Consider the following 22,200-nt stretch of genomic DNA (forward strand, 5'->3'; position numbering starts at 1 on the left):
CATTTCCGGGGGGAGATGTCAAGTGTACGCTCGTAATTTTGACCGGATTTAAGGAGATGCCGGACCACAAGGTGCCGGAAAAGCGATGGTGTACCTGTACCAAGCCGGGAGCTTTTGAAATTCATCTCCTTGGCTTCTGTTGATCTCTAATGTGTTCTCATGGTGGGTATTTCCAGAGGAATATTGTCACTACCTCCACTCCTGACACTGCGAATGCTTATCATTATACTGTCCAAGCAGACACCAACCCTGAATTCTCACAACTGTTCTCCAGCTAATGGCTTTGACAGATGGAAGTTATTGTCACATTTCCTTCTGTTCCATTGTAGCTCGATGGGAATAGTTGAAATGAGATAAAACAGCCTTCATAAATTTCTCCCCTGTTTTCCCCCGAAATACCACTGCCAGAGTTCCCATAGATATTTGAGAGAAATCGTGACAAATTGCAGGCGCGTATGTGGCTTTTATAAACACTTTCACCCTGTGGAAACGAGATTCCATTCACCCCTACAGTTCAGGAGATAAAGCCAAGAAATATTCGGCCAAATAAATCTGTTGAGGAAGTTGAGGTTCGATGTTGAATTTTAAAGTCTCTGCTTCATGAACATTTGTGCAGTGACTGGGAAAAATCCTGAGGAAATTGAGCGCATCCATGGTTCAAATTAAGTTATGATTTATAACTAATCCAATGAATTGTGTGTTTGATTAAAAATAATCCCAAATGAAGCATCAATTTAGAAAGGCCAAATATTGCAAGCATGTTTGATAAAATCAAAAGGTAAACACAGCAGGTAGCTGGTCTAAGGTAGACACAAAATGCTGGAGTAACTCAGCGGGTGAGGCAGCATCTCTGGAGCGAAGGAATGGGCAACTTTTCGGTTCAACCATTCCTTCACTCCAGTGATGCTGCCTCACCCGCTGAGTTACTCCAGCATTTTGTGTCTACCTTCGATTTAAACCAGCATTTGCAGTTCTTTCTTATATAGGTAGCGAGGTCTATATCAACATGTGTTGCACATCGCTTGGGAAATGATCAGTGGGTCACTTTTGTGCTGTGCTTTCCTTGGGAACTTAACTTTTATTTTGCTGGAAGCTTTGAGCAGTCGAACCTCCACTGGTCATGGTTCAGTTTGTTGTGTCCTAAACCAGTTGCGTTCTTAATATGAGGGAATGCACCAAACGGCAGTGGGACTTTATTTGGGGTTTTTTTATCTGCTTGGATAAAAAAAAAGTATGCTTGCCTATTTTGCGTTTATTAACATGGCAATGGGGATGGTGAACACGGAGTGCATATTTACCGTGCCTTTGTAGATTTTCAGGTTCGTTGGTGCACCTGTGGGCATCCTCATTAGGTTGGGTTCTGGAGTGTGGGCACTCTTTGTTTGTAGGTATGTGGCATGGATCACAAATTGGGCTAGCACTGGCCACCCTCTATGTGTGTGTGTGTGTGTGTGTCCACTTTAGATGGCATGGGGAAATGGGTTATGTCATGTTATGGTTGGGTTAGGAGCTAGAGAAGTAACATGAAGGCTGTACACAGTGGAGAATCATGTTGGACATGCATGGCATAGAAGGAGCCATGGGTTTTATTCAAAAGTCCTGGAGATTTTAAGGAGTTTATAGGTTCTCTTTGTAATGGAGGTGGTGAGAGTTGGAGTTGTGCCATCTCTGTTTTATCTGCCTCCACTCACCCCTTCCATTGCCAATATTGGCTGAAGCATCAAGATAACCCTATCTTCACTCTTCAATCAATAACACACACAGATAGACACAAAGTGCTGGAGTAACTCAGTGGGACAGGCAGCATCTCTGGAGAGAAGGAATGGGTGACGTTTCGGGTCGAGACCCTTCTTCGGAAGTCTGAAGGTGCTGCCTGTCCCGTTGAGTGACTCCAGCATTTTGTGTCTGTGTTCGGTGTAAACCAGCATCTGCGGTTCCTTCCTACACACTGAGCCTGACCACACTTCCACTGTTGAATGTGGAAACTTGCGTGCACAAAATGGTATCCTCGCTGTACCACTGAGGGCATTTCAAACCGCACTGCGTTGACGGCAAGGCGTCTTCATGAATGCTGCTGAGGTTTGGGAGAGAGCGGTGTAAATGTTCTTTCCGATCTTCTGGACATTTGTTTTGTTTGACCCGCTGCCCCAGGCTGGATGAGCAGCTGGAAGTCGCAGTTACTCTCCTGCCTTCTAGTCACTAAAGTATCGGTGGTGGATCTTGTCCGCTGATGAACGTGACCCCCCCATCTGAGTCTGTTGGGATCAGGAACCACTGGATTGCTTGTTCACTGGTTGGCTCACATTAATTAAGCCATCTGTTTTCACCTTCCCCCTCTCCACCCCAGCCTCCAGTTGTGGGGAAAGGCTGCACCCATTTTGGTGTGTGAATAATATCAAATATCTTCTGTTCACCAGCTGTGTGTATGGATTAACAAAAAGATCAGAATTATCAACTCAGAATAGAAGCTCCCTCCAAAATCCTCATATTGTGCCAGCATCATAACATAGAAACGAGGAACTGCTGTTGCTGGTTGGTACACAAAGTGCTGGAGTAACTCAGCGGGTCAGGCAGCATCTCTGGAGAACGGGGATGGGCAGTGTTTGAGGTCCAGACCCTTCTTCAGATTGAACACGCTTTGGAGTCGAGACCTTTGTTCAGATTGGAGAAGGGTCTCGACCCGAAACGTCACCTGTCCTTGTCCTCCAGAGATGCGGCCTCACCAGCTGAGTTACCCTGGCACTTTGTGTCCTTTCGTGCAAGCACCACTACTGGTTGAAGAGAGGCTGCCCACTGTTTTCCTGCACCTCTTGCACTTCATATTTTGACTTGTATGTTTCTCAACTCTCCTTGGGATGTTTTTTTGTGCAAAGTAAATCTCGGCCAAACATTATTCTGGACTGGGTGGATCCATGGGGCGGCAAGGACAAAAATAGTCCAGGCATAAAAATGTCCATCTGCACAACTTGTGTGACCCAGCCATGGGAGTGTGATTACTTATTTCATTTGTGAGATTTTTTTTTTTTGTTGTACAACTTTATACTTGCAATTGCAACCACTTTTTTTGTAAAAGGATGGTTTTGTATTATTCATGTTGTGTGAACTACTGAAAATGGGGCTTTAAATTGTGGGCTGATGTTATTTTGCTTTTGCTTCACTGTGTGGCGTATGCTGATTGAATGTATAAAAATAATTAAACTGTACCATATTTGGAACCGCGTGCACGTTCAACGAGTTAGATATTGGTCGCAAAGTACAAGTTGGAGAGTTGAGAGATATCAGTCTGAAGGGTCCCAACCTGAAACATCACCTATCCACATTCTCCGGGGAATGCTGCCTGAGTTACTCCAGGATTTTGTGCCTCTCCTGACTAATTGCTGGCTTAGTGTCGAATTCCAGGCTGGAACTGAGCTAGTGTGACTGGGCGGGATGAATCGGCCACGTTTCCCCATTATCTTGTGGTGCCAAATGTTCTTACTAAAGCTAAAATCCCTGATCTTCCACCAGTTGCATATATGAGATCTTTAGAGTGTAGCATAGGACACAAAGTGCAATGGCCAGAGTTGACCTCCACTACTATGGCTTGAGCTAATGCTGAATATTTGCACTTTGATCAGTCTGGTCAGCACTATGGTGCACGTGCCTTATATATCCGGCTCGTTATTGAGCAATGCCAAAAAGCAAGTGGTGAAAGACTGCTTCCTTCTGGTTTTGTGAGTGCTCCTCTCCTTTAGGTTTGCAGTCTGATGCCTCTTCACGTTTCGTAGACCCAAGCTTTCACCTCTAAAGCCTTTCCAGAAACCCACTTGCTGTCGGCTTGGGCGGCATAGCAGTGGAGTTGCTGCTCCACAGAGCCAGAGACTGGGTTCGATCCTGACAACGGGCGTCGACCGTACGAAGTCTGTACGTTTTCCCCGTGGATTTTCATCGATGGTTCCGGTTTCCTCCCACACTCCAAAGACATACAGGTCTGTACGTTAATTGGCTTCGGTAAAGATTGTAAATTGTCCCCAGTGTGTATAGGATAGTGCTAATGTACAGGATCGCTAGTCGGCGTGGATTCGAGTGCGCTGTTTCCCTAAACTATTCAGGCCAACTTTCTGTGATAGAAAAGTACAAGTGCATGGCTACAGTTCAACTCAACCCTGCACAATGACAGTGCGCGGGGTTGGTAAGGATAGGGCAAAATAAAACTATACAGGTACTTTTAATTCACTGTATTGCATTTTACTTTCACTTCACTCTATGATTGAGCATTGCATTTTAATGCCCTTGGTTAGTTGCTGAATTAATGTGGACAAAGGGTGTTGGTTAGTTTAAAAAAAAAAAAAAATCTATATCTAAATCACATGGGCTGTATTCAAACGAAACATTTCTTCCACATTAATGTTTGAACCAAAGATTAAATTTTTGAAAATGTTTGATAAACTGGCATGGATCTTTTTACAACACCTTTGCATGCATTATGTACCGATGCCTGTTCATTGTGAAGTTGTATTTGAGTTCACATGGCAATATATATTATTCTAAATAAAGCACACAAAACAATTGGCCACTGATCAACGAGTCAAACCTGCTGCACTAATAAACACATTTTTTTTAAAGTGGTGGCAGGTGTTACTGACTTTATATTTTAGAAGCTGAGTGCAATAATTGAATTACAAAAACGTAGCAACCTTTTGGTTCAATCTCTTGCCTATTACTGCGAATCAGGCTTAGCTGTATGAACAAGTGTGCTTCCTCTGATGAAAGCCTCTACATACTTCCTGGACTCTCCATTATAGTCCTAGTCATACAGCATGGAAACAAAATATTCAGACCTGCATGTCTGATGCATAGACAGACCAGGAATAACCAGCCAGCAAGGAAGTATTCTAAATGAGCTGGTGTTAAACTGCAGTTGCCTTAACACATTCACTTGCATTGAACTGCGCCTTCAAATCAAGAGCTTTTAGTTTAGTTTAGAGATGCAACATGGAACAGGCCCTTCGGCCCACTGAGTCTGTGCCGAGCAGCGATCCCCACACACCAACACTAGGAACAATTTACATTTTTACCAAGGTCAATTAACCTACAAACCTGCACGTCTTTGGCGTGCGAGAGGAAACCGGAGCTCCCGGAGAAAACCCATGGCAAAACACAGGGAGAGCGTGCAAACCCTGTCTGGTTCGAACCCGGGTCTTTGACGCTGTAAGCAGCAGCTCTACCGCTGTGCCACCGTGTCGCCCAAAACTACAGGCAACCATTGAGCTACACGTCTCTATAACTTCAGTTTCACTTTGGTTCCTCATCTTGTGGAATGAGATTGAAGGCATGATCATTAACTTATATAAACTAGAGCATTGCCTAGTATAATAACAGGACAGCACAGTGGCGCAGCGGTTGAGTTGCTGCTTTTCAGCGGCAGAGACCCGGGTATGATCCTGACAACAGGTGCTGTCTGTACGGAATTTGTACGCTGTTCCCTCGGTTGCTTTGGTTTCCTCCCACACTCCAAAGACGTACAGGTTTGTAAATTAATTTGGCTTGGATAAATATTCTAAGTTGTGCCTAATGTTAGCGTACAGGCTCGGTAGGCCGAAGGGCCCATTCCATGCAGTATCACTAAACTAAAAATAACTATTTCTAAGTGATTATTTGCATGTTATCTAGTTTGATACTGTACAGGAGCACGATGAAGCTGATGCACACGTACAAAACAAATAACAGTACAGAATATACTATTATAGCATTGTAGCATTAATTGAATTGGGAAAAATATCAGATGAGTCACTTGTCAACAGGCTATCCTCTGGACTCATGTGGCTGAAGTATTGATCAATTATAAGCCGCTTCAGATGCTGGTAATGATGGATTCAGCTGGGGATGGTGATGAGACATCTTGTTAAGATGCAACATATGACCCAGGAGGAATTAAAAATGGAATGGGAATTAATTTTAATTAACTCAAGAACATTTTCACATGTTCCTGCCTACCTACACCTCTGGCATTCAGTTGATTCTGAAGTCACACTCATGTCAAATTAGGATTATACATTCACGACCTTTGAAGCCATAGCTTTCAATATTTTCAGTTTGAATATAAAATCTCAAACTGTGCGTAGTATCAGTGTCTCCAGTTAGAAAATAGTGTTTTCTTCCTCCTCTCAGCCCTATTCTACAGCATCATTAATGGTCTCGAGTGTTAGCTAGCTGTAAAGTTGATAATTGCCGACCACAAATTAATACAATCACACTAGCAATGGAACCTCAAATGCATTTTTGACTTGAGGATTTATTAATGACTTTATGACCACCGATATTTGTTGCAAATCCCCCATGTGACCACTTTGAAAAAGAAGTCTGCGTAACAATTAACGTGAGATTCTTAATCCGCATTTTTCCCCTCATTAATAAGCTGACAATTAGTTCTTGCTGCACAACTACTTTGAGAACAGGGTGATTTTCAGTCTCTACTCACTGCTTGCTTAAGCTGTATTGGCAACAGAGAGCTTTGGACCCAGTCACTCCGTCGCCAGTACGTAGAAGCTGAAGCAATTAACAAACAAAGAAATTAAAGCAGCCTCCACCACTGTCCAGACTTCAGAAGGTAAAAGGGCAAGCTATAGCAAATGTGGCACCCGAGGCAGCCTTCAGGAACAGGGGCTGGCCATCGCGGAAGAAGGCTGCAAGTTTTCAAAGAGTTTCCTTGTCAATTTGCCCATGTCCCCAAGGGGGGAACAATTTGAAGGCAAGAGGTGTCCGTTCTTCACTGGCCGTGCAGAGACCTCATTTTCCTTGTCATCCTGTTGGGCGGGCAAGTTACCTTCTTCAAAATAACAGCGCCTGCAAGTGGCCCGATACATGTCCATGCCTCCAATCACCTCGACCTGGAGGAACAGAGAGAGGAGTTAACGTTGAGAGTGTTTCATTGTCATACGTACCAACAATGGTACCCACCAATAATGGATGTGTGATGAGCCACTGGTTTGACGGTACTGGACCTGTACTCGCTGGAGTTTAGAAGAATGAAGGAGGACCTCATTGAAACTTACTGAATAGTGAAAGGCATGGATAAAGTGGATACAGAGAGGATGTTTCCACTAGTGGGAGAGTCTAGGACCAGAGGGCACAGTCTCAGAATAAAAGGACGCATCTTTCAAAAGGAGATGAGGAAGAATTTCTTTCGTCAGAGGGTGGTGAATCTGTGGAATTCATTGCCACAGATGGCTGTGGAGGCATTTGGTATTTTTAAGGTGGAGATTGACAGATACTTGATTAGTATGGGTGTCAAGGGTTATGTGGAGAAGGCAGGAGAATGGGGTTGAGAGGGAAAGACAGATCACCTATGATTGAATGAAAGAGTAAACCTTCAATGGGGGTCCACCCTCATCCTTCTAAACTCCAGCGAGTACAGGCCTGGTGCTGCCAAACGCCAATCATACGTTAACCCAACCCTTTACTGGGATCATTTACATAAACCTCCTCTGGACCTCCTCCAACGCCAGCACATCCTTCCTCACATATTGGGCCCAAAACTGCTCTCAATGTTATTAAGTTTCATTTGTTACTAAGCTGAGATCTCAACCTAGTTGCCTCAGTCAAGGGAGCAGTGGGTGAACTCCACGCAAGGGAGAGCATTTGCTTTTCACAATGCTATGAAATAGCAGTAACTCCACCAGCTCTCAGACACCTCTTCACGGCAGACGTGGATGCCGATCGGTTCCACAACCCCTCGGCATTGGTCCCTTCCTTGCCCCGATTCACAACACGTTGCAGAGCTCACGGGTGACAAGTGGTCCATTGACACAAAGGTGAGTGGATCTCAACAGCCGAGATTTCCGCAAGGGAAGAACTCAAAGCCACGAACTCGGACAGAGCAGAAAGAGTGACAAACCTCCTTTTCGACTCCCAGCCTCTTGGTGTAGGCAGCCTCTCGGTAACAAATCATGCAAACAGCGCTCAGCTTCACCACGCTCTCCGCCAGTGGTACCAGGTTCAAAATGTTGCCAAAAGCCTAGAGAGAAACAGAATTGCTTAAAAAACCCCACCACATACTGAAAACAATGTCTCGATCAGGGGTTGGCAACCTTGTTCTGCATAGGGGCCAGGACCCGTCTGTGAGTGAATGGCCGGCCACATGGATCGCCATAGTGTGACATTTGGTGTTGTTTTCGCATTCGTTTTCACGTGTTTTTCTAATGAGGCCCCTCGCGTGCCCTGGGACTGGCTGCAGTTCCCAGGTCGGCTCGCCTGCCCCGGGACTGGCTGTAGCGCCCAGGTCGCCTGCGTACCCCGGGACTAGTTGCAGTCCCCAGATCAGCTCATGTCCCCGGGACTGGCTACAGTTCCCAGGTCGCGAAAACGAATTGAAAAAAAAACAAAAAAAAACTCCTGCGGGCCGGATGATTTCGGGTTAGGGGCCGGGTCCGGCCCGTGGGCCCTAGGTTGCCGACTCATGGTCTAGATCTTGGCACTCTCACGTACAACATTCACTGGGCCCGTCCCACAACAAGAGCTATCTAATACCGCCATCTAATCTAATCTGTATCTATTACCCCAATCAAAGAACAGTCTCACCCCGGTCACTCCCTCTCCCATCAGGCAAGAGGTACACAAATGTGAAAACACACACCTCCAGATTCAGGGACAGTTTCTTCCCAGATAACACCAGGCAACTGAAAGGTCTCCCTCATCATCTGGAATGTGATCCTGGCCTCCTATCTACCTTTGAACCATCTTTAATTGGACGTCAATGTTATTTCTTGCACTAAATGTTGTACCCTTTATCCGTGCATGGCTTGATTGTATTCAGTCTTTTCTTGCACTGGATAGCAAGCAAACAAGCGGTTTTCACTGTACCCCGTTACATATGACAATAATAAACTAAACTGATATCCCTCCACAGATGCTGCCCGACCTGCCAAGTTTCTCCACGTTTGCCCAATTTCGTTCCATGGTCCCTTGCGCCTCCAGGAATTCGTTAGAAACCCTTACTTATCTCCGAGGATAATTCATGAAAACTATCACTACCCTGCCCAAGGCAACATCAAATCAAGTGGAGCGTGGCTGGTGTTAAAGCCAGGGCTTTGCACTGAAGGGGCAGCTGAGTTTGCACAACATGACCCCCAGTGGGATTTCCAACCCAAAGTTCACTTGCCCCTTCTCTCGTTCTCCGCTTACTTTCCGCTGGAAGGTTCCATCCAGAGCCGCTACAATCACCGTCTTCCCGTTGTTGGCCATTTCCTCGCAGAATTCAACACAATCTGGAAACTTGAGAAAGGGAGTTATTTAAGCACATTGCCACATAGAACGGTACAGCACAAGAACAGGAATGTTTAGTCCAGCGCCCTTCGGCCCACCGAGTCCATGCCATCCAGGATCCCTGTGCACCAGCACTATCCTACACTAGGGACAATTTACAATCTTTACTGAAACCAATGAACTTACAAATCTGTACGTCTTTGAAGTGAGGGAGAAAACCGGAGCGCCTGGGAAAGACCCACACGGTCACGGGGAGAATGTACAAACTCCACACTGGCAGCACCCGTAGTCAGGATTGAACCTGGGTCTCTGGCGCTGTTAAGCAACTCTACCTCTGCGCCACTGTGCTGCATGCCTGTGCCAAGCATGATGCTAATACAAACTCTTATATGCCTGCACATAATACATATCCCTCCATTCTTTGCATCTCCACGCGTATCTGCCTCCATCCGGCAGCGTGTTCCTGGCACCCACCACCTTCTGTGTCAAAAGAAAATTCCCCCGTACATCTGCTTTAACCTTTGCCCCTCTCATCTTGCTAAACACTAAGTTTGTGCTAATAAAAAACGTGGTCAATCCACTACAGACTGGAGAGTCTGCCATCGAAATCCAAACGCTTTGTTGACGTCGACTACTACGGGGCGGGGCCTCCGGGCTCCCGTCTTCCCGTCATCGGCCAATAAGCGGCGGGGTTAGGGGGAGGCGGGCGGTTTGAATCTTTGAATCAACGGCCAGGGCGCGCGCTCAACGGACTGGCGGGCGGTTTGAATCAAAGATACTCGAGGAGCTCTATAATCTTTGGTTTGAATCAAAGACGTTTTTAATGGGCGGCCTGGGCTGGCGGAGAGTCGTCCCACGGAGAGAGAGAGATCCCGTGATTGAGGTCTACCTGCAGCAGTACCGCAAGTACTATTTCTTCCAGGAACGGCTGAACACTTTCAAGAACTGGCCCTTCCTCGACGGCTGTGGCTGCACACCCGAGAATGTGAGTGGTGCCGGCGGCAGTGGGCGATACTAACATAGGTCGTAAAGTCATAAGGGACAGGAGCGTGTCATAAGGCCGTTCATCGAGTGATAGAAACATAGAAACATAGAAACATAGAAATTAGGTGCAGGAGTAGGCCATTCGGCCCTTCGAGCCTGCACCGCCATTCAATATGATCATGGCTGATCATCCAACTCAGTATCCCGTACCTGCCTTCTCTCCATACCCTCTGATCCCCTTAGCCACAAGGGCCACATCTAACTCCCTCTTAAATATAGCCAATGAACTGGCCTCGACTACCCTCTGTGGCAGGGAGTTCCAGAGATTCACCACTCTCTGTGTGAAAAAAGTTCTTCTCATCTCGGTCTTAAAGGATTTCCCCCTTATCCTTAAGCTGTGACCCCTTGTCCTGGACTTCCCCAACATCGGGAGCAATCTTCCTGCATCTAGCCTGTCCAACCCCTTAAGAATTTTGTAAGTTTCTATAAGATCCCCTCTCAATCTCCTAAATTCTAGAGAGTATAAACCAAGTCTATCCAGTCTTTCTTCATAAGACAGTCCTGACATCCCAGGAATCAGTCTGGTGAACCTTCTCTGCACTCCCTCTATGGCAATAATGTCCTTCCTCAGATTTGGAGACCAAAACTGTACGCAATACTCCAGGTGTGGTCTCACCAAGACCCTGTACAACTGCAGTAGAACCTCCCTGCTCCTATACTCAAATCCTTTTGCTATGAAAGCTAACATACCATTCGCTTTCTTCACTGCCTGCTGCACCTGCATGCCCACTTTCAATGACTGGTGTACCATGACACCCAGGTCTCGCTGCATCTCCCCTTTTCCTAGTCGGCCACCATTTAGATAATAGTCTGCTTTCCTGTTTTTGCCACCAAAATGGATAACCTCACATTTATCCACATTATACTGCATCTGCCAAACATTTGCCCACTCACCCAGCCTATCCAAGTCACCTTGCAGTCTCCTAGCATCCTCCTCACAGCTAACACTGCCCCCCAGCTTCGTGTCATCCGCAAACTTGGAGATATTGCCTTCAATTCCCTCATCCAGATCATTAATATATATTGTAAATAGCTGGGGTCCCAGCACTGAGCCTTGCGGTACCCCACTAGTCACTGCCTGCCATTGTGAAAAGGACCCGTTTACTCCTACTCTTTGCTTCCTGTTTGCCAGCCAGTTCTCTATCCACATCAATACTGAACCCCCAATGCCGTGTGCTTTAAGTTTGTAAACTAATCTCTTATGTGGGACCTTGTCGAAAGCCTTCTGGAAGTCCAGATACACCACATCCACTGGTTCTCCCCTATCCACGCTACTAGTTACATCCTCGAAAAATTCTATAAGATTCGTCAGACATGATTTACCTTTTGTAAATCCATGCTGACTTTGTCCAATGATTTCACCACTTTCCAAATGTGCTGCTATCCCATCTTTAATAACTGACTCTAGCAGTTTCCCCACTACCGATGTTAGACTAACTGGTCTGTAATTCCCCGTTTTCTCTCTCCCTCCCTTCTTAAAAAGTGGGGTTACGTTTGCTACCCGCCAATCCTCAGGAACTACTCCAGAATCTAAAGAGTTTTGAAAGATTATTACTAATGCATCCACTATTTCTGGAGCTACTTCCTTAAGTACTCTGGGATGCAGCCTATCTGGCCCTGGGGATTTATCGGCCTTTAATCCATTTAATTTACCCAACACCACTTCCCGGCTAACCTGGATTTCACTCAATTCCTCCAACTCCTTTGACCCGCGGTCCCCTGCTATTTCCGGCAGATTATTTATGTCTTCCTTAGTGAAGACGGAACCAAAGTAGTTATTCAATTGGTCCGCCATATCCTTGTTCCCCATGATCAACTCACCCGTTTCTGACTGCAAGGGACCTACATTTGTTTTAACTAATCTCTTCCTTTTCACATATCTATAAAAACTTTTGCAGTCAGTTTTTATGTTCCCTGCCAGTTTTCTTTCATAATCTATTTTTCCTTTCCTAATTAAGCCCTTTGTCCTCCTCTGCTGGTCTCTGAATTTCTCCCAGTCCTCCGGTATGCTGCTTTTTCTGGCTAATTTGTACGCATCATCCTTCGCTTTGATACTATCCCTGATTTCCCTTGTTATCCACGGATGCACTACCTTCCCTGATTTATTCTTTTGCCAAACTGGGATGAACAATTTTTGTAGTTCATCCATGCAGTCTTTAAATGTCTTCCATTGCATATCCACCGTCAACCCTTTTAGAATTAATTGCCAGTCAATCTTGGCCAATTCACATCTCATACCCTCAAAGTTACCTTTCTTTAAGTTCAGAACCATTGTTTCTGAATTAACAATGTCACTCTCCATCCTAATGAAGAACTCAACCATATTATGGTCACTCTTGCCCAAGGGGGCACGTACAAGAAGACTGCTAACTAACCCTTCCTCATTACTCAATACCCAGTCTAAAATAGCCTGCTCTCTCGTTGGTTCCTCTACATGTTGATTTAGATAACTATCCCGCATACATTCCAAAAAATCCTCTTCCTCAGCACCCCTGCCAATTTGATTCACCCAATCTATATGTAGATTGAAGTCACCCATTATAACGGTTTTGCCTTTGTCGCACGCATTTCTAATTTCCTGTTTGATACCATCTCCAACTTCACTACTACTGTTAGGTGGCCTGTACACAACACCCACCAGCGTTTTCTGCCCCTTAGTGTTTCGCAGCTCTACCCATACCGATTCCACATCCTGCAAACTAATGTCCTTCCTTTCCATTGCGTTAATCTCCTCTCTAATCAGCAACGCTACCCCACCTCCTTTTCCTTTCTCTCTATCCCTCCTGAATATTGAATATCCCTGGATGTTCAGCTCCCAGCCTTGGTCACCCTGGAGCCATGTCTCCGTGATCCCAACTATATCATAGTCATTAATAGCTATCTGCACATTCAACTCATCCACCTTATTACGAATGCTCCTTGCATTGAGACACAAAGCCTTCAGGCTTGTTTTTACAACACTCTTACCCCTTATACAATTTTGTTGAAAAGTGGCCCTTTTTGATTTTTGCCCTGGATTTTCCGGCCTGCCACTTTTACTTTTCACCTTGCTACCTATTGCTTCTACCCTCATTTTACACCCCTCTGTCTCTACGCTCACACATTTAGGAAACCCTTTCCCTTTAACTCCATCCTCCACTAGCCCATTTGACACCCCACCCCCCTTATTCAGTTTAAAACCACCCGTGTAGCAGTGGCAAACCTGCCTGCCAGAATGCTGGTCCCACACCTGTTAAGATGCAATCCGTCCCTTTTGTACAGTTCCCCCTTACCCCAAAACAGATCCCAGTGATCTAAGAATCTAAATCCCTGCCCCGTGCACCAGTTCCTCAGCCACACGTTCAGGTCCCGTATCTCCCTGTTCCTGCATCGTGGAAACAGGCCCTTCGGCCCAACTTGCCCACACCGGCCGACAGTGTCCCCGCTGCACTAGTCCCCACCTGACAGCGTTCGGTCCATATCCCACCAAAACTCCTCCATTCGGCCCATCGAGTTTACCCCACTATTCAATCATGGCTGATCCATCTCTCCCTCCTAACCCCACTCTCCTGTCTTCTCCCCATAACCCCTGACACACGTACTAATCCAGGATCTACTATCTATCACTGCTGTAAAAATATTCATTGAATATCTATAGAACATCTTTAGAGCCGCACTGAGTCCATTTATCCCGGGGATGGTTGGGTTAACATACGAGGAGCGTCTGCACTCGCTGCAGTTTAGAAGGACGAGGGAAGGGGGGATCTAATGTCATAGCAGCACAAACTCATAGTTTGAGCCAAAGATCTTTGGTTTGAGCTTCATTTATTGTCACGTGTACCGAGGTATAGTGAAAAGTTTTTGTTGCGTGCTAACCAGTCAGCGGAAAGACAATACATGAATCGAGCTACCCATAGTGTACAGATACAGGATACTGTTTAGTCCAAGATGAAGCCAGTAAAGTCCGATCAAAGATAGTCTGAGGTTCACCAATGAGGTAGATAGTAGATCAGAGCCGCTCTCTAGTTGTTGATAGAGTGGTTCAGTTGCCTGAAAACAGTTGGGGAAAAATCTGTCCCTGAATCTGGAGGTGTGCGTTTTTGCAGTTTTATACCTTTTGCCTGATGGAAGATCAACTTATCCTTGATTATGCTGCTGGCCTTGCCAAGGCAGCGTGAGGTGTTGATGGAATTAATAGAAGGGAGGTTGGTTTGTGTGATGGTCTGGGCTGCGTCCACAATTCTCTGCAATTTCTTGTGGTCTTGTATGGAGCTGTTCCCAAATCAAGCTGTGATGCTTCCTGGGGTTGGTTGGATTAACGAATGGGAGCATTTGATGCCTGTACCCGCTGGAGTGTAGAAGGATGAGGGAGGAGAGATCTCATAAGTCATAGGAACAGATTTTTTTTTTAAAGTAGACGCAAAAGACTGCAGATAATGGGTCACAAAGGACAAGCTGCTGGAGGAACTCTGTGCATCAGGCAGCATCTGTGGAGGGAAAATGACCATGACATAGGAGCAGAATTAAGCAATTCAACACATTGTGTCTACATGGCTGATCTATTTTTCCCTCTCAACCCCATTCTCCTGCCTTCTCCCCATAACCCCTGACACTCAAATCAAGAACCTGTCAATGTCTACTTTAAAAGTATTAATTGATTTGGCCTCCACTGCTGTCTATGGCAACGAATTCCACAGATTCGCCACCCTCTGGCTAAAGAAAGTTCCCCCTCATCTCCATTCTAAAGGTATGTCCTTTCATTCCGAGACTATGCCCTCTGGTCCTAGACTCTTCTACTAGTGGAAACATCCACTCTAACCAGGCCCTTTCATTATTCAATAGGTTTTAAAGAATGAAAGGCTCCCTGCACATCTTTAAACTTTGCACTTCTCAGCTTAACACTACGTTCTCTAGTCTTTGACATTTCCATCACAGGGAAAGATGTTCTGACTTCCCTATCAATGCCTCGCATAGCTTTACAAACATTGACAATTTCAATGTCAGGGAAAAGTATACATGCCAAACCACTTCCACAGCATTGATGTGCAGAGGGTTCTCGGGTCCAAGTTCATAGTTCCCTGAAAGTGGCAACACAAATAGATAGGATGGTAAAGAAAATGTATGCAAACTCAATGCTAGCACTTATTTCAAGAGGGCTTGTATACAAAAACGGGGATGTAATGTTGAGGCTCTATAAGGCGCTGGTAAGGCCGCATTTGGAATATCGTGAGCAATTTTGGGCACCATATCTGAGGAAGGATGTGTTGGCTCTGGAGAGGGTCCAGATGAGGTTTACAAGAATGATCCCAGGAATTAGTAGGTTAACCTATGGTGAGCGTTTGTCGGCACTCGGCCTGTACTCGCTGGAGTTTAGAATAATGAGGGGGGGACCTCATTGGAACATACAGAATAGTGAAAGAGAGTGGATGTGGAGAGTATATAAAATTATGAAAAGCATAAAGAGGATAAGACATTCTGAATATTTTCCCCAGGGTGGAAATGTCAAAGACTAGAGGATATAGCTCTAAGGCCAGAGGGTGAAAGTTCAAAGGAGATGCGCGGGGCATGGTTTTTACACAGAGTAGTGGGCACTTGGACCATGCTGCCAGCGGAGGTGGTCGAACCAGCTACGATACCTGGACCCAAAGATCCTATAGCGGAGTAAGGTAGACCACTCCTGCTAAATGCAATGGGCTGACGTGTAGTACGCAATGGAACGTGGGCCTTTTTTTCATCCATTTCCGTAACCGGACCCGACCTGACTCGCAGTGTAATCAACGTTGTGGGGGAACAGATTGTGTTAATAAATTAAAATTCTGAAAATGAGGAGAAGATTTTTACCAAATAACTTTTATTTTGACAAAGATGTTTCCGTAACCGGCTTCCGTCTCCGCACTATTATCCTATGGAATCTTTGGTGCGGAGACGGAAGCCGGTTACGGAAATGGGTCCTTAAATTACCCATGAATCTGCCCATGACCGTACTACGTCTTTTTCGTCGAATGGGCTACCTTGCTCGCTATAAGATCTTTGCCTGGACCTGTCCTTGATTGGGGGGAGAAGAAGATAGTCTACTTTCAACTCATTCAAAATATTTTCCTTTGTCCTTGTGTAGTAATTGACTTGGTCCTTATTTCTGGGTTTCATATCTTTGCATTGACATGCCTGCTTCTGCATTTTTGTGTAAGCCGTAGCGTAAATTTTAGCCTTTGGTAGAAGGTTGCATGAAGTTCAAGTTCACATTTATTTGTCACATGCACAAATTAAGGTACAGTGAAATTGCGTTGCCATGCACCCATACAATCAAAAAGAACACAATACACAATAGAATTTAACGTAAACATCCACCATAGTGGAATCAACATTCTTTACCGTGATGGAAGCCAATAACGTTCAGTCAATCATCCTCCATTGTTCACCGTGGTCAGGGCCATGAACCCTCTGCAGTCGCCGCTACGGACAGCTACGATATATAAAATGCTTACTTTTGATGGCAGCCAAGTTAACATTTGAAGCTGGAAGGAACAGTTGGTCTGGTTGCTGATGCTTGATGCTCTAAATCTCCCTTTGACATTAAGTAGACAGCAGATCAAATTGAATTTATTTTTCTTGTTATCAGATGGCTGCAGCAGGGTTTATTCACACCCCAAGTGAGAACTGTCCAGATGTTGCTCGGTGCTTCTTTTGTTACAAAGAGCTGGAAGGTTGGGAACCTGAAGATGAACCTTTGTAAGTACAAAACAATTATCTGGATAATTGCTTGCATTTAAATGACAGCCAGTTGTCAGAGGATTCAGTGCTGTTTATTTGTTTTACTATTGTTACTTGTACCTGAGATATAATTGAAAAAAAGAAAAACTTTGTCTTGTGTGCCATTTAAGTAACTCATACCATACATAATTACATTGGTACATCGGGTAGCACAAAAAGAGAAGGGAAATAGTGCAGAATATTCTGTTACAGCTCAGAGAAACTGCAATTTAAATAAGTACAAGAGCCCAAGCAAGATGGATTGGGAGATTGGGAATCTATTTAGGTCCCCCTCAGTCATGGCTGACCATGGGTGTCTCCAGGGTGTTATTCCCTATTTGGAGGACGCCTGTGCGTGACTTTGTTTAACGTGGGGAGATTGGTGCACAGACAGCCACCCCATGGTCCTTGACAGATCTGGGTCAGGATCCAGTGGCATGGAGTCCAAGACGACTGGAGACCCTTTTCTGCTGCAGACTTCATCAGCCTTCCCAGCCGTTGTGACGCTCCACTAAGGTCAGCCATCATCCTCTGCCTGTTCCACCCTGAGGTCTTAGTTGGATTGCTCTTTGTCCGAGAACTCCCCCTCGGCCATGGGTGGCCCCACCTGGAGCATAGCTCCAGACGGCATCGCTCTCATGATCTCAGGTCCACACAAGCTTCACCACGACAAGGTAATAATCCAGGGAGAAGTGAGATTGGGAATGCATCCTTGGTTTATGAGAGGTCTGTGCAAGTGTCGGATAACAGCAGGGAAGAAACTTTTGGAAACTGTTGATATGTGTTTCCAGGTGCTTTATATCTTCTGCCTAATGGGAGAGAGGCGAAGAATGAACAACTGGGGTGTGAGTGGTTCCTGATTATGTTGGCTGCTTCCCTGAGGCAGCGTAAAGTGAAGATGAAGTCAATTGGTGGGGGGTTGTGGGCGGAAGCTGGTTTGCGTGATGGATTGGGCTGCATCCGCCATTCTGCAATCTCTTCTGGTCTTGAGCAGTGAAATTGCCGGACCAAACTGTGGTGCATTCTGATAGCTTGCTTTCTATGGTGCATTTTAGAAGTTAGTAAGAGTCATTGAACCACTGCCAAACTTTCCATATTTCCAAAGGGGCTCAGAGCATAGCCATGGATCTTTTTTCTTTGTTTGCCTGGTAATTACATCCCATTAAGAATATTTGTTTCATGAATCTGATGTTGGGTATGCGAATGATGTATCCTACCCAACATTGCTGACTGTGCATTACTCAATAGACAATATACAATAGGTGCAGGAGTAGGCCCTTCGGCTTTTCGAGCCAGCACTGCCATTCAATGTGATCATGGCTGATCATCCCCAATCAGTACCCCGTTCCTGCTTTCTCCCCATATCCCCTGACCGCTATTTTTAAGAGCCCTATCTAGCTCTCTCTTGAAAGCATCCAGAGAACCTGCCTCCATCGCCCTCTGAGGCAGAGAATTCCACAGACTCACCACTCTCTGTGAGGAAAAAGTGTTTCCTCTTCTCCGTTTTAAATGGCTTATTCCTTATTCTTAAACTGTGGCCCCTGGTCTGGACTCCCCCAACATCGGGACCATGTTTCCTGCCTCTAGTGTGTCCAAACCTTAACAATCTTATATGTTTCAATGAGAACCCCTCTCATCCTTCTAAACTCCAGAGTGTACAAGCACAGCTGCTCCATTCTCTCAGCATCCCGGGAATTAACCTTGTAAACCTATGCTGCACTCCCTCAATAGCAAGAATGTCCTTCCTCAAATTAGGGGTCCAAAACTGCACATAGTACTCCAGGTGTGGTCTCACTAGGGCTCTGTACAACTGCAGAAAGACCTCTTTGCTCCTATATTCGATTCCTCTTGTTATAAAGGCCAACATGCCATTCACTTTCTTCACTGCCTGCTGTACCTGCATGCTGGTATGTAAATGTTGAGAGTGTTGCCCTCTGAGAAGATGCTGACTTTGGTTCGTTTATGCTTCCAGTGAATTTGTAATATCCTTGAGAACAGCACTGCTGGTATAATTCAAGTGGCTTGAGGTAACTACTGTAGGGGCAGCACGGTGGCACAGCATTAGAGTTGCTGCCTTACAGCGCCAGATACCCGGGTCCAATCCCAACTATGGGTGCTATTTGTATGGAGTTCGTATCTTTTCGCTAGGACCTGCGTGGGTTTTCTCCGAGATCTTCGGTTTCCTCCCACACTCCAAAGACGTACTGGCAGCTAATTGGCTTGGTGTAAATGTAAAATTGTCCCTAGTGTGTGTAGGATCGCATTAATGTGCTGGGAACGCTGGTCGATGCGGACTTCCGTGCTGTATCTCTAAACTAAACTAAACTAGTTAGTTCAGGTCTCGGAAGTAAATAGGATGGCTGAGATCACTGCTGCCTGGTATACCATGTTTTGTGCCAGATTTGAGATCTTGATTGTAGAAACAATAAACTGCAAACTCCATCTGAAGAAGGGACCAGATCCGAAACATCATCTATCAAAGTTCTCCAGAGATGCCTGACCCACTAAGTTACTACAGCATTTTGTGTCTTTCCTTGAGGTCTTGATTGTTTAAACACGTTTCCCGAATCGACAGAAGGATGTGATAATGCATTGAAGGTGGCAATGGATTTTGACTGTCAGCATGTGACCATCCTCAAGAAAGGAAATGTCTGACTATTAACTTTTACATTCTCTCCCAGAGTTGAACATAAAAATCACTCACCAAAGTGTGCTTTCATTGCACTGAAGAAGGAGTTTGAGCATCTAACAGTTGAAGAGTTCCTCAAGCTGGACAAGGAAAGAGTAAAGAATATCACGGTTGGTTATTTTGTCATCATCTTCATCAGTAATATGGAATGTATACAAAAATGGGGAAGAATTTGTGTGTTTGGCTCAAGGCTGACGACAACACCTCCCTCTGCCAGCGCAGGGACTCCCTGGAGAACGGCAATGGAAGATTAGCTTCCACGCCAGTCTAAACAGAACCAGTCCTCTGGGATGGCGGGAACGATCCCTAGTGAAGTCATTAACAAGTCGGGCAGCATCTCTGGAGAACATGGATCGGGACGAGGCTAGGTAAAGTGTGTTAGACTGGTCAAGACGCAACCACCTATCCATGTTCTCTAGAGATGGATAACATAAGACCCTTCTTTAGCTAAAGGGTGGTGAATCTGTGAAATCCATTGCCACAGATGGCTGTGGAGGCCAAGTCAATGGGTCTTTTAAAGCTGAGATTAAGAGATTCTTGATTAGTACGGGTGTCAGGGTTTATGGGGAGAGGGCAGGACGGAATGCACAAAAGAGCAGTGGAAAACCTAGTTGATTGGTAATGGCATCAAAGGTTACAGGGAGAAGGCATGAGAATGGGGTTGAGAGGAAAAGATAGATCAGCCATGATTGAATGGTGGAGTAGACCTGGTGGGCTAACAATAGACAATAGACAATAGGTGCAGGATAGGTGACAATATTATAGACAATAGTTGTCTTTGAGCCAGCACCGCCATTCAATGTGATCATGGCTGATCATCCTCAATCAGTATCCCGTTCCTGCCTTCTCCCCATATCTCCTGACTCCGCTATTTTTAAGAGCCCTATCTAGCTCTCTCTTGAAAGCATCCAGAGAACCCGCCTCCACTGCCCTCTGAGGCAGAGAATTCCACAGACTCACCACTCTCTGTGAGAAAAAGTGTTTCCTCGTCTCCGCTCTAAATGGCTTACTCCTTGTTCTTAAACTGCGGCCCCTGGTTCTGGACTCCCCCAATATCGGGAACATGTTTCCAGCCTCTAGCGTGTCCAAGCCCTTAACAATCTTATATGTGTAGGGCTGAATGGTCTAATTCTGCTTTAGGTGTCTAGTGGTGTCTATGGAGGGACATGGATGGACAGTGTTTCGGGTCAGGACCCTTCTTAAGACTGAGGCGGGGGAGTCCTGACCCAGAACATCTCCTGTGAGACTTAGACTGAGGTCCATCTCATGGCCATGGGGCTGTTTTCTACAGTACTCCCGGATGGTGAATTGTGAACCTTACCCCTGGTCTTTGCCTTCCGTTGCAGGGCTTGCTGCTGGCGTTTGCCTACAAGAGGTATCAGGCTGGCGTGTCCGACTTCTCCGAGAAGTACACGGACCCATCGAGCGACTACCCGCCGTACCCCAACGTCGCCGAGAACTACCAGCAGCCGCCGTTTGGTAACGCCGCGCAGCCGAGCACCGACGAGTACATCCCGCCCGCGTACTAAACCCTCTTCCGGGTGATCCTCCCAGTGCCATGCCCGGAACGAGTGTCCAACCGAGGAGCAGGGAATGACATTTTTTTGCCACAATCCAAGCTTTCTTCCAATTTACGGGATGCGACTCTTTGCTTTGTCGGAAGGAACTGCAGATGCCGGTTTAAATCGAAGATGGACACAAAATGCTGGAGTAACTCAGCGGGACAGGCAGCATCTCTGAAGAGAAGGATGAGTGACTTTTTGGGTAGAGAAGTTTTGAGTCTGAAGAAGGGTCTCGACCCGAAATGTCACTCATTCCTTCCCTCCTGAGATGCTGCCTGTCCAGCTGAGTTACTCCAGCATTTTGTGTCTATCTTTGTTTTGTTTGGACCCCCGCGATGCTTCCCGATGTTGTTGTTTTTTTCTCCCCTCTGGCCTTTCAGCCCCCTTCCCCCCCCCCCTCCCCTCTTCCCCCACACCGAGATTCTTCTGACACCACTGGTCACCTAGGGGTCCCCTGTGAACACTCCCGCTCCTCCTGTGGAAAGGAAACAGGCCTGTGCCTGGCTTCTGCCTACCACAGGTGAATGGAGGAGAGCGTGGGATGGAGGGAAGATCCCTTGACCCCCCCCCCCCCCCCCCCCCCGCCTCCTTCCCACCTCTTTCCCAACGCTAGTCTTTCAATGCAAGGTCTTGTTCATCCAAATACATAACCTTTTCCCAGCAGTGATTTATCATCCAATTGTTTCCCAATGAATAAATCCAACTCGGACAGGAAAGAATGGCGCTGGATCATGATTTGGGTGCTGTTGGTGGTCTTCATGTGATCTAGTATCAATCATTAGGGTTGCCTGATAAAGGCGAGATTAAAATGAACCCTTCAGAACTCGTGGCCATTCTTTTCTTAGCCTTTGATTGACCAAGCTTAAGGTCAGTCTCTGCATATATCCATAACTCGCCAACTCCCACTTTTCCTGCTGTGTCCCTAATTTTTCA

At 45.9% G+C, this 22,200-nt stretch overlaps 2 protein-coding genes across 2 annotated transcripts; one reads left to right on the plus strand and one right to left on the minus strand.

The window, feature by feature from the left end:
* Positions 1-5,927: 5,927 nt before the first annotated feature.
* LOC116987930 (thymidine kinase, cytosolic-like) lies at positions 5,928-9,273 on the minus strand. Its single transcript, XM_033044255.1, has 3 exons — positions 9,163-9,273; positions 7,877-7,996; positions 5,928-6,869 (listed from the first exon to the last, which is right to left on the minus strand). The coding sequence occupies exons 1-3, from the start codon at positions 9,220-9,222 to the stop codon at positions 6,633-6,635; spliced, it is 417 nt and encodes a 138-aa protein (XP_032900146.1). The 5' UTR covers positions 9,223-9,273; the 3' UTR covers positions 5,928-6,632.
* Positions 9,274-9,949: 676 nt separating this feature from the next.
* Positions 9,950-21,234, plus strand: LOC116987738. The gene is made up of 4 exons (XM_033043969.1): positions 9,950-10,228; positions 16,886-16,995; positions 19,698-19,944; positions 21,052-21,234. The coding sequence occupies exons 1-4, from the start codon at positions 10,067-10,069 to the stop codon at positions 21,232-21,234; spliced, it is 702 nt and encodes a 233-aa protein (XP_032899860.1). The 5' UTR covers positions 9,950-10,066.
* The last annotated feature ends 966 nt before the right edge of the window (positions 21,235-22,200 follow it).

Source organism: Amblyraja radiata, chromosome 26 (assembly GCF_010909765.2).
Source record: "Amblyraja radiata isolate CabotCenter1 chromosome 26, sAmbRad1.1.pri, whole genome shotgun sequence".
NCBI classification, from domain to species: Eukaryota; Metazoa; Chordata; class Chondrichthyes; order Rajiformes; family Rajidae; genus Amblyraja; species Amblyraja radiata.

Coding starts and splice junctions, on each gene's coding strand:
- LOC116987930 (XM_033044255.1), bottom strand. CDS start 9,222: ATGGCCAACAACGGGAAGACGGTGATTGTAGCGGCTCTGGATGGAACC. Junction 7,997..9,162: donor ATGGAACCTTCCAGCGGAAA/GTAAGCGGAGAA, acceptor GTTTCTCTCTAG/GCTTTTGGCAACATTTTGAA. Junction 6,870..7,876: donor GGCTGGGAGTCGAAAAGGAG/GTTTGTCACTCT, acceptor CTGTTCCTCCAG/GTCGAGGTGATTGGAGGCAT.
- LOC116987738 (XM_033043969.1), top strand. CDS start 10,067: ATGGGCGGCCTGGGCTGGCGGAGAGTCGTCCCACGGAGAGAGAGAGAT. Junction 10,229..16,885: donor GTGGCTGCACACCCGAGAAT/GTGAGTGGTGCC, acceptor TCTTGTTATCAG/ATGGCTGCAGCAGGGTTTAT. Junction 19,945..21,051: donor CAGGGACTCCCTGGAGAACG/GCAATGGAAGAT, acceptor CTTCCGTTGCAG/GGCTTGCTGCTGGCGTTTGC.